Source organism: Pogoniulus pusillus, chromosome 14 (assembly GCF_015220805.1).
Source record: "Pogoniulus pusillus isolate bPogPus1 chromosome 14, bPogPus1.pri, whole genome shotgun sequence".
In the NCBI taxonomy this organism is placed as follows: domain Eukaryota; kingdom Metazoa; phylum Chordata; class Aves; order Piciformes; family Lybiidae; genus Pogoniulus; species Pogoniulus pusillus.
In genome coordinates, this window is record NC_087277.1 from 1,038,873 (window position 1) to 1,054,973 (window position 16,101).

General features: G+C 58.3%; 1 protein-coding gene across 1 annotated transcript; it reads right to left on the reverse strand.

Moving 5' to 3' along the window:
- Positions 1 to 6,571: 6,571 nt before the first annotated feature.
- OSR2 (odd-skipped related transciption factor 2) lies at positions 6,572 to 12,382 on the reverse strand. Its single transcript, XM_064154032.1, is given in 5 exon segments — positions 6,572 to 7,134; positions 7,817 to 7,916; positions 8,542 to 8,810; positions 8,812 to 9,269; positions 12,130 to 12,382. Coding segments are annotated over 4 exon segments (939 nt in total). The 5' UTR covers positions 9,199 to 9,269; positions 12,130 to 12,382; the 3' UTR covers positions 6,572 to 6,951.
- Between the last annotated feature and the right edge of the window lie 3,719 nt (positions 12,383 to 16,101).

Sequence of the window (16,101 nt, forward strand, 5' to 3'; positions counted from 1 at the left end):
TTAGAGGATAATAGGCACATGACAAAAGAAGATGGGGAGGATCTGACCCGTTCACCCAGCTTTGTTCTGTCATCTGTGTAACTGAAATCCCCTCCAAGTCTTCCCTGTTTTCCTGGCTGTTCTCTGTTCAGTCCACGCCTGAGCATGGACAGGACAGGATCAGGCCATCCTTTCCACTGAGGAATGGGAAAAAGAGGCCACAAACATGGAAAGGAGAGGTAGAGTCATGGAGTTCTTGTGTGGCTAAATGATTCATCCCAGCAGAGCCAGCTCCTGGGCTAGATCAAGGCTGGGTTTACATTGCACACCAGCCAGGCAGCCTTGACAGGGCTCTGAAGGCCAGGGTGCCCTGCAGGCAGGTGCACTGCATTTGCATTGCCCCCCAGGCAGCCTGAGCATGCCCGGGGCTGGAGCTGCACACAGATCCCATCTGCCCTGGCAACTGGGCCTCAAGGGCTTCTAGAAGAGCCCCCGAGGGTTTGCCTTCCCGCAGGCAGGTGGGGCAGTGCGCAGCCAGCACAGCGCAGGCAGCCACGGGCTTGTGCTGCAGGTAATAATTAAGTATTAATTAGCCCTGTCCCCAGCACCGGCTTTAAGGGCTCTCCAGCAGGCAGCTTGTGACCATAGGTGGGGCTGAGCTGGTCCTTCTCCTGCTGATGCACCGGATGCTGAGCGTTGTCACCCAGTTTAGCCTGGGGGAGGCCATGGGACCTGGGGAGAAGAAAATGCCTCTGCCGGGTAGGAGCACTCCCTGTGCTCGCTGACTGCAAGCCCTGGACGAGCATAATCCATCCACCTGCCGGCGTTCATCAAGCCAGAGAAAGTGCAAGGTTTTAAGTAGAAGTACCAGGATACAGCAACAGAAGCACCTACAGCATCTAAGCTGTGCAAGAGGCTGCAAGCCTGTGGCGGCCGCGTCCATGCCACACAGAGGCTGCGGTGCAGGCTCTGCCTGTGTGCTCAGCGTGGCACGTGGAGCCCAGGCTGCTTTGAACGCAGGCAGACTTGCATTAACACGATGGGAAGGAGCAGCTGCATTCTAGCTCGCCAGTGATCCATGCAAAATGGGTCACCGGGAGATTTAGAAACTGTACCTTTCAATCCCAGCCAAAGAGATACATCAAGGCAGGCTGACGTGAGGCACGGCTGACACACCTTGAGGCATCTTCAGTGCGCTGAGCGCTGGTGACGCCAAGGGATGTCAGCTGGCAATACTGGAGACGGTGCCTCCCAAATCATCTCCGGGAGGGGGGGGGGAAGAAATGAACGTTTTGCTTCCTCTTACGCTTGAAAAAAGGAAAGGCAGTCAATCGATCAATCTTCTCTCCCCAGACAGACGAGCGGGTCTCCAAAATGCTCTGGCGCGTAGGGCTGCAGCGAGAGAGCCCCAGGTCAGGGCACTGCCGGAGGAGTGGGAGTCTCGCAGCAGTGCCTGCAACAAGGCACCGCTGGCACCGCCTGCGCCGGAGGCTTCCCTCCGATCGGCACGGGAGGGTGAAGTTCGCTCACCGCAAAGCCAGAAGTCTGGGGGGTTCCTGCACGGAGGGAAAACTAAAAGGGTGGGGGTTTGTGATTTTCTCCCAGCCGCAGCCCTCAGCCCTGTGAGGCGATGGAGCCACTCTCTGGATCCTACGAGAATTTCAGGGAAGCAAAAGTCCTGCTGCTCCCCTTCTCCTGCTGTGAGGAGGGTCATGGACCTTGAGGGTCTGAAAATTAGCTCGGTCAGTGCCGAGTGGCCCAGGGACTGCTCAGCACCCTCCTTGACCCACTTCTGCTGCGGCATCCATGGAGTCACTGGCAGGATGGCTTGCTTGTGGGAGCACTCTCCCGGCTCCCCAAACCCAAACCGGCCCTGTGGCAGCCACCGGGCTCAGTTGCTGGGGCTAGCAGTAGCCCGCAGCAAACGGAGATGCCGCCTTCAACCGGCACAGCCAAGTCTGAGAGGAGACGTCTGTCTGTCCCCTGGGGCCACTGCATCTCCCAGCAGAGCAGGCGGCGCTCTGCAGAGGCAATGCCACCTGTGTGCCCAGAGGTACCCCTGCCCGTGGGACGGCTCGGGACGTGAGCCGTTCGCGCTCCTCCTGGCACAGCCGTGCTGGCAGGGCCCCGCCGCACCGACCCCTCTCTGCAGGCAGAGCTCCGTGTTTTCCCTGCCGGTCCGTCTTCAGTTCAGTTCAGTCAGCACCGCCAAGTTTCACCCCAGTGCTGAGGGGCCGCTGCTCGGGGCGAGCCGGGAGGGGGGGGGAAATGCTTTCGGGGTCCCACCCTGCTTAGCATAAAGTTCTGGGCAGGGTTTAAGAGCTGCTCTTGGGAAACGGTGCGGAGGGAGGCTGGGAGGAGGGGGAGCAGCCCACACTTCGCATTTCCCTAATTCCACCGATCTAGGAAAGATGTTTAATGTTCTCAATGTAAATATTTTTGCATCTCTTGTTTGATAGACGAGAAGCTTTTAGAAAAAAAGTTTCACAAACATCGGCATCTGGGTTTTTGAAAATGGAGATTAAAATGACCCTTCCCTGCAGATGTGGTGCCTTTATTTTGGATGTGTGCAGGCGTTTTAAAATCGCTGTGTTCCCCTCTTTTATGACTTCAAAAAAATAACATTCTGGCTAGCAGCTACCCTATTTTTTGGCCATAATTACACCATTAAAAGCAGGGAAAAGAACTAATGAACACTTCTGTAATTAGAGAGGAAAAGAGATGCTGTCAGGAGGGAAGGATAGGTTAAAAAGACAGAACAGCATGAATATAAAAGCAGCTTATGCCTAAATAACGCAGCTTGGTAAACAAAGTCACACATGAAGCACTACCTGCAGTGACAATATTTGGAGCACGGAGCAGTAAGAGGCTCTGAGCCACCAGCACAGCTTAGCTGACCAAATGCAAACTCGGTTGTGAAACGCTTGGTCCAGGACGTTGCTGTTGGCTCCTCCTGACCTCCATGAGGGCTGTTGAGTTTGTGGGCTGCAGCGCTCCTACCCTGAGTGGCCAGAGCCCAGACCACCTGCACCACCTGTCCTGGTCCTCCTGGAACCACACTGCTGTGTCATGGTCTCTGCCAGAGCCAGCATGCTTAAAATGCCCTGAGTATATCCAGGGCACCTGCACTGATGTCTCCTGAGCGCCGTGTGGACGTGGCAGTGAGGGCACCGAGTGCATGAGGAGTGTCAGGCAGGGAAAGAAAGGTCTGGGTTAGTGAAGAGAGGGCGGCTCATGAAGGCTGGTGGCTGCAGGACAGATCAAGGCAACAAGTGGAAGCTGGGACGGTTCAGAAAGAGTGAATCTGAAAGTGTGGGTGAGGGAATTTGCTTAGGAGAAGAGGTGTTGAAAACACAGAGTGAGACATGGGAAGGTGAAAAAAGAAGCAGGAGGGGAAATACAGTGAAGGAGATGAAGGAGAGACTATGTAGAAGGCAGTGTGTAATACAGAAAAAGCAGCTCCTGAAGCAAACATGCAGAAGCAGAGCAGTGAGAAGGGGAAAAGGAAAGGGGAGCTCAATAATCAAACAGCTCCAACAACTGGACCCTCAGTTTGCAGATGCAGTCTAAAGGGCTGACATTTTTTACCTGATTGCCCCCCTCAAATGGAGATTATAACCACATGCTGGGTTTTCTCCCCAGCATGAGGCACAGTTAGTCCTTCTCCCTGCTTCTCCACTGCAGCTGCTGCCTCTGACACTGCAAACGTGCCACAACAAGAGGGGAAAAAGCCAGTGCTGAAAAAGAAAAGGCAATGGGAGAGAGAGAGGAACATGGGGAAGCAGGAGGCAGGTGGTTTGAGGAGCTCTAGGAAACTGTGGAAGTGCTGAGTTGTGTGCTGTGTTCTGGGACTGAGCTCCGGAGGAAGGAGGATACCTCACACAGGCTCTGACAGCAGTCCTAGGAATATTTGTGGCAGTCAGGATGGCACTTTATGGCTATAAACCCCTTAGCCCTGCCCAAAAGATGGCTTTACAGGGCTTGTTTCTGTTCCCAGCAGGTCTGAACCCAACGAACCGTGTGTGTATTTTAACATGTTCTTTATAGCTGTCTCTGAAACTTCCCAGGGAGAGATGATCTTTTAAAGAGTGGATGGAGCGTGACAGTGCCATAGGCGAGCACACTGATAGTAAAAAGCGATACTAAATCCTCCTCTGACACTTTAGGGATGTAGCTACTGGTTTAGATTTAAAAACCAGTCCAGGGACCAACTTGTCACTGCCCCTCTTCAGCAATTTCAGCTTTGTTCTGGCCACTGAACATTTTAAATCCTCTGAAGAGAAATTTCCAGCCTGCGTCTGCTCAGGAGGAAGATAATTAAACAAGCAAGCCCAAACAATCAAATAAAACCTTAGTTATATGCAATCATTTTAATTTAGTCCTTTGATATTGCTCATCTGATTAAGTTCTCTCCAAACAAACTGCAGACAGAGCTTGGCCCAGGAGGAGCAGGCTAAGCCCCTCTGTATCCTGACAAGGGTGTTTACTCCAACCGAGTTATCCCATCCTCACTGTGAGGACTTGGGGACACAAAAGGGCCCGGGGACAAAAACTTGGAGAACAATAAGTACAGAGAAACTTAGAGGAAATAACCTAGTGGGAGAACAGGAATGCACTGGGACTGAAAAAATCGGTCAGTGAGGAAGAAATCAGATATTCAGATGATGCCCGTGGAGAAGGAATGAGAGGTGCCCATGGTGAGGTTCGGAGAGGAGCAGTGTGGAGAGCAGAGCAGCTTGGAGAGGGAGGACAGGAGCACTGCCAGCATAGGGTAGGGGGAAGGAGGGAAGGGATGGAAAGCATGGGGAATGAAGAGGAAGAGAGCAGATAGCCCTTAAATAAACTTTGACTAAGGAGGCTGTTCTCCTGCCAGCAGACCAGCATTTCTGCTACAGTTTTCCCTCTCCATCATACTGGACAGGAGTAGATGCAGGGAGAGGCTTTGACAGCCTAAGAAATTTTGGCTGAGTTTGAGCCTGCCGTGTCTGCTGCCAGTGGAGACTCACCTGTCTGCCTTGGTCGGTGGTAGAGCAGGGCTGGCTCTGGGGTCCCTGCTGCTTGGCCCGGGGTGGGCATGGTAGCCCTCTGCGACAGGCAGCAGGCAGACAAGCAGCCTCGGACAGTAACACCGCCCTTTCTGCACCGATGGTCTGACTGCAGCCCCAGGGCTGCCGGTCTTGACTTGCGACTCGTTAACAGGGTTCAGGCAGTGCGATCCCTGCGGCAGGACCAGCGAGGCTCAGGAATGGGGACGCTGCAGCCACCCAGGTTCTCTCCTACTGGGACTTGTGATCCCCTGTGAATGGACCGTGCAGGAGCCCTGACACCCTGCTAGGTAGGGGCCAGGAGCAGAGCCTTCTGCGCTGGGCTTGGGCAGATTGCTCCCTATCTGGACTGGGCTTCCTGAGCCAGGGTGGAGGATTGGTCCTTTCCAATCTGGGTGTCTCCAGCCTGAGAAAGAACTTTTGGGGCCCCAAAGTACCCAAGAAACTGCGGGGAGGGTGCTGGGATTGACAAAAGCAGTGGAGTAGCAGAGGAGGGGATGCACATCCAAGCCACTCTGCAGTACATCAGGCAAAATGCCTCAGTGCCGGCAGCAGGACTTCCTGGAGGGGACCAGAGGGGCTGGTGAGGGGCTGACAAGAAAGACAAGGGAGCAAAGCTTGGGTGACCACTGCCACCATCCTGCTACCCACACACTGAGTGTAGGCGCTGATCGTGCAGCCCATGGAATGGGTATGACGAGCCACCAAGAACTGTTCCTGCCGGGGGCACCTGGGGGCTTACACGGCAGCAAGGGAAGGTTGAAAAAGGAGAAGCCTAACATCAGAGTGAGTGTGTCACGGGATGGGGGAACAGACCCTCTCCTCAGCACCCTTCCATCCACTCCCGCCACCCGTGACCTGTGCTCAGCAGCAGGATAGGGAAAGAGGCGAAGGTGGGGGGTGGAGGGGGGGTGAGGCGCTCCAGCTGCCAGCGCCGCTGTTCTGCAAGGGGCCTGGCGAGGAGCCCCGGGGGCGGGGGGCACTATTTGTGCCTCCCTGTTTGCTTCCAGATCTGCCGGGAAGGAATCCTCTTCTGCGGGATAAAGTCCCTGTCTACGAGGTGAATTGCCCGTGTCCAAAGTCTACTGCAGGAGGCTGGCTGCTGCAATCTCCTGGAGAGGGATGAGTTTTACAATGCATGGGCTGATTGCAAATAAGTTACTAATCAGCCGCTTGGGCGTAAGAACGGCTCTAAGCATTATTTCCTAAGATCTGTTTATTTGCAAGTGTTGCTTTCTTTCTCTTCTTAAAAAAAAATCGTTCATGAAAATAATAATTAAAAAAAAGTACAGAAGTTAATATTTAGACATTTGTATTATTAAGTAATAGAGCTATAAACTCTCCAGTATGGCACTTTCATTTTACTTAACAATAGATAACACAACAGCGACAGTGAAACAGGCCAAACAAAAGCGATCACCAAAATTGTTGTGACAGTACAATTACCCAGCTAGGAAATTTATTCAATATGCTTTGCCATGGCATTGACACAGCGGGATAAAAAAAAGCCCAAACGTTCAGAGAATAATACAACAAGGCAAGAGGGATTTGGAAAACAAAAAGGATTTATTTTGAAATACACTTTGAAGAGATACTTTGCCTCCCCGATTTGTTATCGATGCGCATCTGACCACGACGATACGAAACAAACGAAGGAAGAAAACCACGTTCTGTACAGAGCTCTAAAATGAGCCGCAAGTATCTACAGGATGAGCTTGACAGCCTGGGTGTAGGGTGGAGAGGGGCCCGATCCTGCAGCCCGCACTCTCTAAACAATTTTCGCAGACGTGGTAGGAAAGCTTGGCCCCGAGTCTGCCAGTGTGTCTTGGCCTGTGTGCGTGTGTGTGTCTGTGAGCTCCTACAGCACAGTCCTTGAGTAAAATGGGCAAGTGGGAGCTGCCGGAGCGGGTGCGGGTGCTTGGCTGCTCTAGAAGTCCTGCCGCGGGGTGTGAGTTAGACTGTGCCGCCGTAGATCACAGTTTCGCCTGAACACTTTGCCGCACTGCTCACAGTTGTAGGGCTTGATGTCTGTATGGGTAAGAAGGTGAGTTTTCAGGTTACTTCTTTGATTAAAGGTTCTTCCACATGTGGGGCATTTGTGTGGAGATTCCTGTTCAGATTTGAAGCAAGCAAAGGATTAATCCTTCACAAACTACCTGGTTTAACGTATTTACTGCACTTTTTTCTTATTGCAACGCACAACTTGAAATATAGAGCTTGGACACGAACGAGAGGAGCCCCGGGTGGACAGGAGGCCGCCTACCTTACCCCGTCCTGCCCCTAAAGGCTTCTTTTATAGTGCTCCGTTCGTGGCATTTCGCGCTGCTGGGGCGCACAAAAAGCGGCCGCCGCGCCGCCCTCCCGCTCTGCGGCTCCCGCTGCCCGCCGGCGGCCGCAGCGGTCCCGACGGGCAGGCGGGACGCTCCGCACCCCTCCGCGCCACTAGGCTGCCCCGCTCTTTGCAGTGCCGCCGCCGAGGCAGTGCCGCGGCCCTCAACGAAAAACGGCTCGAAGCGCCGACTTAGGCATAACCGAAACCAGGGCTCGCTCTGCGCCGCCAGCCGCATCCGCGCCGGCGTTAAACCCGTCTCCCGCGACAGCCGTTTTTATGCGGATCTCCCGCGGCCGCGAAGGTTACAGCCGACCTCTTCCCTACTCCGAGGAAACACGGAGCCGTCAAGTGCTGGAACCCCCTCCCTCTCCTCGACAGCCCCTTCCCTGCCGACAGCCACCGCCGTTTTCCCCGCGGCGGCGGCACCCGCGTGGAGCGGGCCGGGGAGCGTCGGGCTCACCTGCATGTGGAGGGTTTTGTGGACCGCCAGGGTCCTGGACTGGCAGAAGCCCTTCCCGCACTCCTGGCACTTGAAGGGTTTCTCTTTGGAATGGATGTACCTGGAGGGAAAGCCGAGGGATGAGCGGAACTGCCGGGAGCGCTGAGCCTCAGCCCGTCCCCAGGCCCCGCTCCCCTAGGCCCAGCTCCCCCTAAACGCCCCCACGCTGCTCCTTCCTCCCCCTCCCCTCCCTTCCTTCCCCTCCCCGTCCTCCCCCCACCCCCACCTGTATAATTGTGTTTGTAGTTAAATTCCTCTATGGGTTCAAAATATTTGCAGGCATTCGTATTGAGGGGCGATTGTCCTCCCCGGTGACTGATCGGGACAGCATCTGCTCCGCCAGCAGGACCTGAGCCCACTCTCCTCTGAAGGCAGCGCGGGTGCAGAGTTGGAGGGAGCGCCCACCTGTGCCCCGTCCTCCTTCCCGCATTGCCCTGGGACGCCTTCAGAAACGCGACAGCCCCGGGCGCTTCAACCCAGCCCCACCAGCAAGGGTGCGGGCCCCACGCAGAGTGCAGGTCTTGGCTGCCCTGACCTCTCCGCGGCCGCGGAGTCGGAGCGGGAATTTATCCTGCTGCGTTCCCAGCTCAGCCCAGAGCTCCTGGAGCGGCTCAGCGTTAAGCCCCCTCGAGCGCTCCCCACAGCTTGTCTCCTCACTGCCCGACCCGGTCACGGTGGTCCCTCACCGGTGGTCTCGCAGGTGGTCCTGCCTCCGGAAAGCCTTGTGGCAGATGTCGCAGGTGTAGGGCCGCTCGTCCGTGTGGGTCCGCTCGTGGATGAGGAGGTTGTAGGACTTGGTGAAGTGCCTGCCGCAGAACTTGCAGATGAACTCCTTTTTTGTCTTGGAGGGCAGGCGCCCGCGGGAAGGCTTCCTGTCCGGGGACAGCTTGCTGATGCCCGACAGAGGGGAGGCTAGTCCGGGGCTCAGCTTGGCAAGCTCCCCCACCTTGGGGGGGGTCCTCCTGCGTGGCGGCTACGGCCAGGTTGGCAAAGTCAAAGCGTGGCCTGTCCTTGTGCAAAGCTGGGAGGACGTGGGCGATGCCGCCTTGCTTGGGGTGGAAGAGGTGCGTGGCGAAAGGGAGCGCAGGGAAAGTAAAGCGGGAGTCCACCAAGCCCTGGGCGGCCGCCATCTCCGTGATGGTGGAGCGGGTGATTTCATGCACATTGGGGTAGCCCAGTGTCCAATGGTTCATGTGCATGGTTTGCACGGCGCTGAGTCCATACAAGCCTTGCAACTGGTCCACAGCTGCAGGGAAGGTGTTCACAGCCTGGAGGAAGGAGTAGTTGGTGAGTTGGAGGGACGGGTGCAGTGGGATGGGGGCTGGCAGAGCCTTGCTTCCCATCTTCCCAGAGTGGGCGCAGGCCGGTGGTGCAGCTGGTGTCTCTGCTGGGCTTTCGAGACGGGGAGAAAATCCTAGGAGGAAAGAGGGAGAAAGGGGAGGAAAGACACTTTTACTAAGAGCGGCGTGGTTCCCTTCAGCCGAGTCGAACGCGGCGGAGGAGCCAGGACGGGCCAGGCACGGCTCCGGTGCGCTGCCTTGTTGCAGCCCCAGCGACCCTGTGCAGCTCCGGCTCCCGTCCTCCTCCAGGGCCGGCGGCTGCCACCGACCCACCGAAGCGATCGCTTCTAGAGAAACTAAAGCGTAAAAAAAGTCTTACAAAATATCGCTTCCAGAAGCATCCACCCCAAGTTAAAGTAGAGGAGAAAACGAAAACCTCTGCGCCAAGACAACTGAAAACACCGCAGAGTCGAATTAAACGAATCGTGGAAAAATACACCGAGAACGGAGCCGGAGCCGGGGCTGTCTTGCTCCCCGCCGCCCCGCTATCAGCCCCCCTCCAGAGCCCGCTACGAAGACCCCTGCTCTCCTGCCCCCCGGCACCGACCTGGCCCCCGGCGTCGCGCTCACCCTCCGCCCGGCCTCCCGCGGGCACGGAGGCCCCGACTCCAACCTCTCCTGGCTGGGGCCTCCCCGGGAAGGAGCATGGTGCTCACGGAGAGCCGAGGCAGGCCCAGGGGGAGACGGAGTGGCAGGGGAATAAACCCCGCGTTTCTCCCAGCTCGAGTGCTTATTTTTCTTCCTTCAACAACAACTCATTTATCAAGATAACCAAGGAGAGAAAAGGAGCTCCTACCCCGCACACACACCTCCTACCCTGCCCCCCGCGCCGCAGGTCCTAAATAAATCCACTTTGCGCTGAGATCCCTTCCAGATGGCCAGGGCCGCCCCACGCAGCCCTCCCGCGCCCGTCCGATCCCATCGTCGGCGAGGAAAGCGGGCGGCCTGGAGGCCTTCGCACCCCACCGCGGGCTGCCCCGCAGGCGGCTGCATCCACCCCGCAGGGCCGGGAGAAGCGAGCGCTGCTCTGGCGGGACGGAGTCGTCCAGCCGAGCCCCCACCCGCGCTGTCCAAGGGCCGGGAGCTCCGGCGGAGCGGGGCCCTAATGAGCGGTGTGTGGCTGCCAGAGGGTTTCACTCAGCCCATTCAACCGAAACCGCCGGGCCCGCTTCTCCCGCCACCCAGGGGACTCCTTGTCGTCCCCGGGGACACGCTCCCCTCCCGCGGGGCAAGGGGCATCGGCGTGGGCGGCAAGCCCTTGCGCTCTCTGGTTTTTGGTTTCGGTGAGGGTTCACTTCCAGCAGCCAGGCAGATGCCATGACCCAGAAAAGCCGTGAAAGCAAGCGCCGCGGTTTCTACAGGCCTAAAACAAGAGGCAGTGCCGAGGGTGCCCCAGCACCTCCTGGGATTTGGGTGGAGGGACTGGTAACGTGTAGCTTACAAAATAAAGAGGACAGTCTGCCCCCTAAAAGCCAAAATCAAAACCCCCAAAACAGCAACCAGAATGAAGGAGGCTCTCGAGGCTCGGAGCCATAGGAGCAGCGCCCGTGCCCCTGCGGGCCGCTGCCGCCTTCACTGCTGCCGCACGGCTCGGGCCGCTCCTCTGGCACTCTGCAGTCCCGGAGAAAATCGACCTCTCCAGTTTTTCCCCTAAAATACCTTTTCTCCTCATTTGTGCCACCGCACTGCATTGGCCCTCTTGCGGGGGAGGGAGAGAAGGGGGGGGAGGGGGGCTAGCAGTGGGGCAACGAGGTCGGGTGTGAATGGCAGCGCTACCCACTCCTGTTTTCGTTTGCCTTGAAACCTGCCTCTCCCGGATTTCCTCCTCTGCTGCTCAGCTTTTTCGTTTGCGGTTGTATCGATACGATCCTAGCGCATATAGAGATTCCCCCTCCCCCCCCCCCCCCCCCCCCCCCCCCCCCCCCCCTCTAAGCGCGGGTAGTAATATGTAGAAACTCATTTTTCAAGATGTAGTGTGAGTTCCTATTCTCTTTCCGCCAGGAACCGACACGACGGCAATAAAATCGCTTTTGCTGGTTGCTCCCGCGGCTCCTGCCTTCATTCCGGCTGTCTGCGGTGCCGTTTCGGAGCCACCACTGTTGAGCTATGACCGAGGTAGGTAGGGTATTTGTGTAGGGCAGAGCTTCGTCTGTTACACCGGGTTTGGCTATGTGTGAGGATGTCATCGCACGGCGCTCGTTTTCATATCCGAGAACCAAGTCCGAAAAACTATGCCGAAAACGAAATCCGCATCTCAGTGCAGAAACTTTTTAAATGTCCTTGCTGCCTGAGCCACTGTACGGCTGCTACTATTTGTACTCACAGGTAACGTTATTTAAACCGATCAAAAACCACCAGAAACTGCCTTTGTGCGCAATTTTAAAGCCTACTTGCAATAAAAACCGGGGGAAAGCCAACCAAAAACGGATGTTACTTAAACCTTGGCACTTCCTTTTCCCTTTCCATTCATAGCGCTTAATTAAATTAAGACCGATTCCTCGGCAGTGCAGCCCTCTCTACCTGCCTGCTGGATGCCGACCCGCTGGCCCGGTGGGCCCTTCTCTTCTTCTCGCAGTGGGGCCAGAGCCGTGCCCCGAGGGCGCTGCTGTCGTTCCCGGGGAGCGGGAGGGCCCCGGGGCGCCTCTATTCCCCGCCGGCTGTCTGCTCAGCCAGGTGCAGGGCCGCTCTCAAGAGCAATCCGTAGGTCAGCCCCGTTGTTCCGCGCTCGGACCGGCGCCCACTCGCAATAAACTCCGCGGGAAGGACGGCGATCGCGCACCCCAGCCGCCGCCGGGCTGTAAACTGAAAGTAAACCCGGCGGTACCGCGCTTCCCGCAGCCGAGGGTCGCTCTGCTCCGCGGCCCGGACGCATCCCCGTCGCCCCACTTCTGCCGACGGCAGCGGGCAGAGCGAGAGTCTGGGGTAACCACTTACCTACCGCAGCCGGATGCTCCTCCCGGGGCAAAGCCGAAGCGGCGGCCGCAGCACCTTCACGGAGACATTAGATCCACAGCGGGGGCGCTCAGCGGGGCCAGGGCCCGGCGGCGGCAGGCATGTTGCAGAGGATTGGGCGGTGGCTAGGAGTTCTGGCTGCAGCAGTCCCGGGGCCCGGCATAGACCGCCGCCCGCAGCCTCCCGCCTTCGACCCCGGTGAGGCTCGGCGCGCGTCTGAGCCGCCCCCTGCCCGGTCCATCACATTTCAGCGGTGAGTGGCGTGGAGCTCTGTCCCCGCCCGCCCGCCGCCGCCGGCCCACCCCGCGGCGCGCACAGCTCCGCGCTCGGGGCCGCGCCGCTCCGCCCCGACGGGACGGGACGGGACCGCCCCCGCCCTCGGCCCGCCCCGCCGCGACGGCCCCACTGTTTACTTGTGTTTGTGTAGCAACTAGGTTTTAAAGGGGCAGAACGCCCCCCGCAACCCCTACCCCCCCGCATCACCTAAGGTGACATTTCTCTCCGGGAGCGGCCTGCCGCCCCCTGCCCCGCTGCCGGCCGCACCGCCCGCCTCGTCCGCCCGCCGTTTCACACCCAGTGCGGCTTGCCTAAACACTTCCAATAAGCCCCCAAAACCCACAGCGTGGGAATTCTGTGGCCCCCCACTTCTCCGAGGTGACCTCTAAGTGTAGGTAACGCTCACGTCCGAACGGCTCGGTGGCACCGCCCTATGGACGGACAACTGAGCGATCCGACTCTGCCCTTTCGCTGTTATTTTGGGCTCCTTAAGGCACAGCCAGGAGAATCTTTGTGGAGGTAACCCCAAGCGCGGTGACTAAGCACACAATCCCTACCTGGAACAGGCAAACAGTTTCGAGAGCAGTTTCGATTTATTACGGGGGAATTTACTGCTAAATGGGGCCTCTGTGACCTCTTCGAATTTCTCGATTAAAGCGCTGCGTTTAGTTTCGTCGTTAGCTGCGATACCCGTGCTTGCATACAACAATTCTTTATCTGTAACGTTACCCTTGTTTGGGGTTTTTTTGTGTGTGTGTGCATTGCTTAAATCACAGGTATGGGGAATTATTGTATAATTCCGCTGGAGATTGGAGGTAGGTTTTGAGAAGTATAAAAAGATGTTATAAGAAATGGTATTTAGAAACGGCTTTGATAAACTGTCAAGGTGGAGGCTGTGCCGGTTCATTCGAGCCTGTAGAAGAGAGGTGGTAACGGCTGCCTCCAGATTTTTTTCCTCTTCCTTTAGTGTACAGTGGAAAAGAAAATAAAGAAAGGGGGAGGAAAAAAAATGAAAGGAAATGAAATAAAGGAAAAGAAATAAAGCGATGAAGTAGAAGTCGGCAGACGAAGGTACGGAGATGTCTCTTTGCAGGGCAACGCAGTCGAGCCTGACGCTCGTTGCAGCCCGCGGGTGCGCCCGGTCGTTCGAGTTGTTTTTTTTCCTTTCTTTTCGTAAAGTCCTGCTTTGAAAATGCTCTATTTTAAATCCCAGTCGCCCTAAATTAATCGTGTTTCGTCTTCTGGGCAGTAAGGACACCGACGTTCACAATTCCGGGAGTAGGGTGATTCCCCCGGGCCGGGTGCGAGTTTGCTGCGAGCGGCCGAGGGAGCTTGCGCGGGGAGAGAGCTCGGCGGCCGCCGCCGTGCTGAGGGGCTCGGGCACGAAGAGGGGAAGCCACCCGCATACCCTCGTTGCTCTGTTTTCTCGAGCGAGACCAGTGGCTTCAAGAGCGGAGAGGAAAGCGGACTTTACAGCCGCGCTTTCCGCCCCGCACTGCTGTCTCGGGACACGAGGATCGGGGGGATTGTTTCGGGAGAGCTAATATTTCATGCCCTCAACAGCAAGGAAAAGCTACTCGAAATTGCGGCGGGAAAAATAAATAATAATAATTAAAAAAAATAAAAGAAGATCAAATCAAAACCAGCTCGCGGTCAAAATCAAGCAATCAAAAACTCCCAACAACAGCCCCCCCAAAATTCAAACCGCTCAGTCCGCGGGAGACCCTCAAAGCGGCGGGACTGTGGACGGGAGCGGAGCCGAGCGGAGTTGCCGCTCCGGCCGTTTGAGTCCCCGCAGTTCGTGGCACATTTCGGCTACCCCGGGAGAAGGGAAAGACTCTCGCCCGCTGCAGGCAGCGCGATGGCAGCCCGCGACATCTGCACTGGCCGGCAGCGCCTAGTGACCCCGGCGCGCCGCCGCCCGGCCCGGCCAGCAGGTGCGCGGCGAGAGCTGGCGGCGAGACTCGAGGTCGCTCGGACGTCGTGGCGATCCAGGGCAGCGGACAGTCGTCGAGCAAGGGTGATACCACGGAGGGGACGGGCAGCTGGATGCGGCCGAAGCGCCGGGCTTCTGCGTCACCTTTCCGCGGCCTCACGGCCCCTCATGTCTTCACGGGCCTTCCACTGCCTACCGGTGCGCTGGGCCGCCACCGACGGCCACTCCGCGGGCCTGCGGAGCTCGGGCGCTCCCGAACCAGCAGGTGCCATGCTCCACTTCTGCAGAGCCCTTCTTCCCGCTCCTCCTCGAACGGGTTCGGAGCACGACCATGGGGCCGTTCGCCGCGGGGCCGTGCGCCTTGGGGCTGGGGGCAGCGAAGGGAGCCGCGCGTCAGACGGCAGCGGCGGCCCGCGGTGCTGCAGCGGCCCCTGGAGGCCGCGGGGAGCTCTGTTCGCTCCCTGCGCTACCAGCGCCTGCTTCGGCCCGCGGCAGCCTGGCGGCGACGGGACCCGGCAAGACGGGCGTCCCGGCGGCACCCGGCCTGGAGCCCCCTCCGCACCCGGGAAACGGGGGCCGCGGTGCCCTGAGGAGGGCAAAAGGCAGCGACACTCTCCGCGGGTATCTGACCGCGCATCCCGCGCCGTCGGCTCCGATCCGCACTTCCTGCTGGTCCCGACACCGCTGCGGTCATCTCAGCTTCCCCTCCCTCTCTCCTCTCTCCCCCTCCTCCCCCCCCCAAAAATCCTCCTCAGCGCTGGACTTCGTCCAGGGCAGCAGGGAGATGGACAGCGTTTGTTCCCGAGACGAGGGGCAGAGTAAAGCAGTCCCTTTGCTGGAAGGGCAGCCTGAGCTTGACCACCCGTCCCGTCCTGAGCACAGGAACGCATCTGGGAGGGGGAACGGGGATGGGACCGCGGCTCGGCAGCAGCAAGGCCCCGCGGCGGGGGTTGGCGGGAGCTCCCTCGAAACACGGTGCGTGGCCGCTGTTAGCGCTGCTGCACGAAGCGGCTCCGACCTCCGCAGACCGCCGCTGTCAGCACTGGGCGACCGCAGTCTCATGGGATTCATCCCATTCACAGGACAAAATCTTTCGTGGGAGCCAGGGGCGCGCCTACAGAGGCAGAAGAAGCGTCCGGCAGCGGAGCAACCGGCCGGTGCTGCAGCACCGACCAGTGGGGATACCGGGGCCAGCTCCAGCCCAGGACAGGGACTCTGCCCGGGGAAAGGGCCGGCAGTGCAGCCCCTGGTGCAGACCTCTCCCTGCGCTCTGCTTCGGGAGGCGCTCCGACGGCTCCCGAGGGCCGCTGTCCCGGTGAGCGCGGCCGATGCGTGCAGAGCAGAGGTGCCCCTCGGCAGCAAGCGCACCCGCGGGCCAGATCCCAGTCCCGGTTTGCCGCCCGCTGACTGACAGGTCGGTGCTGCGAAGGACTCGGGCTGCACATGGAGGACTTACTTCGCTTTCTCGTTTTATCTTTCTTTCGAGGCACGCAGTGGCCGGCCGCCCATCTGGCACACGATTGCGCCGGTGTTCCTTGGTGACTGAATCACCGCCGACTTTACTCGCATTACTGGGATGGGATTTTTTGGTCTTGTTTTTAATGTCCCAGTCAGGAAACGCCGAGGTTTGACACACAGGCGGAGGCGGCCGGAGGCGAGGCGCTGGGCCGTCTCCGGGAGACACCGCTGATGTCCCCCTCAGTATCTCCCTTTCTCCCCCGAGACCCGGACTGATTTCCACA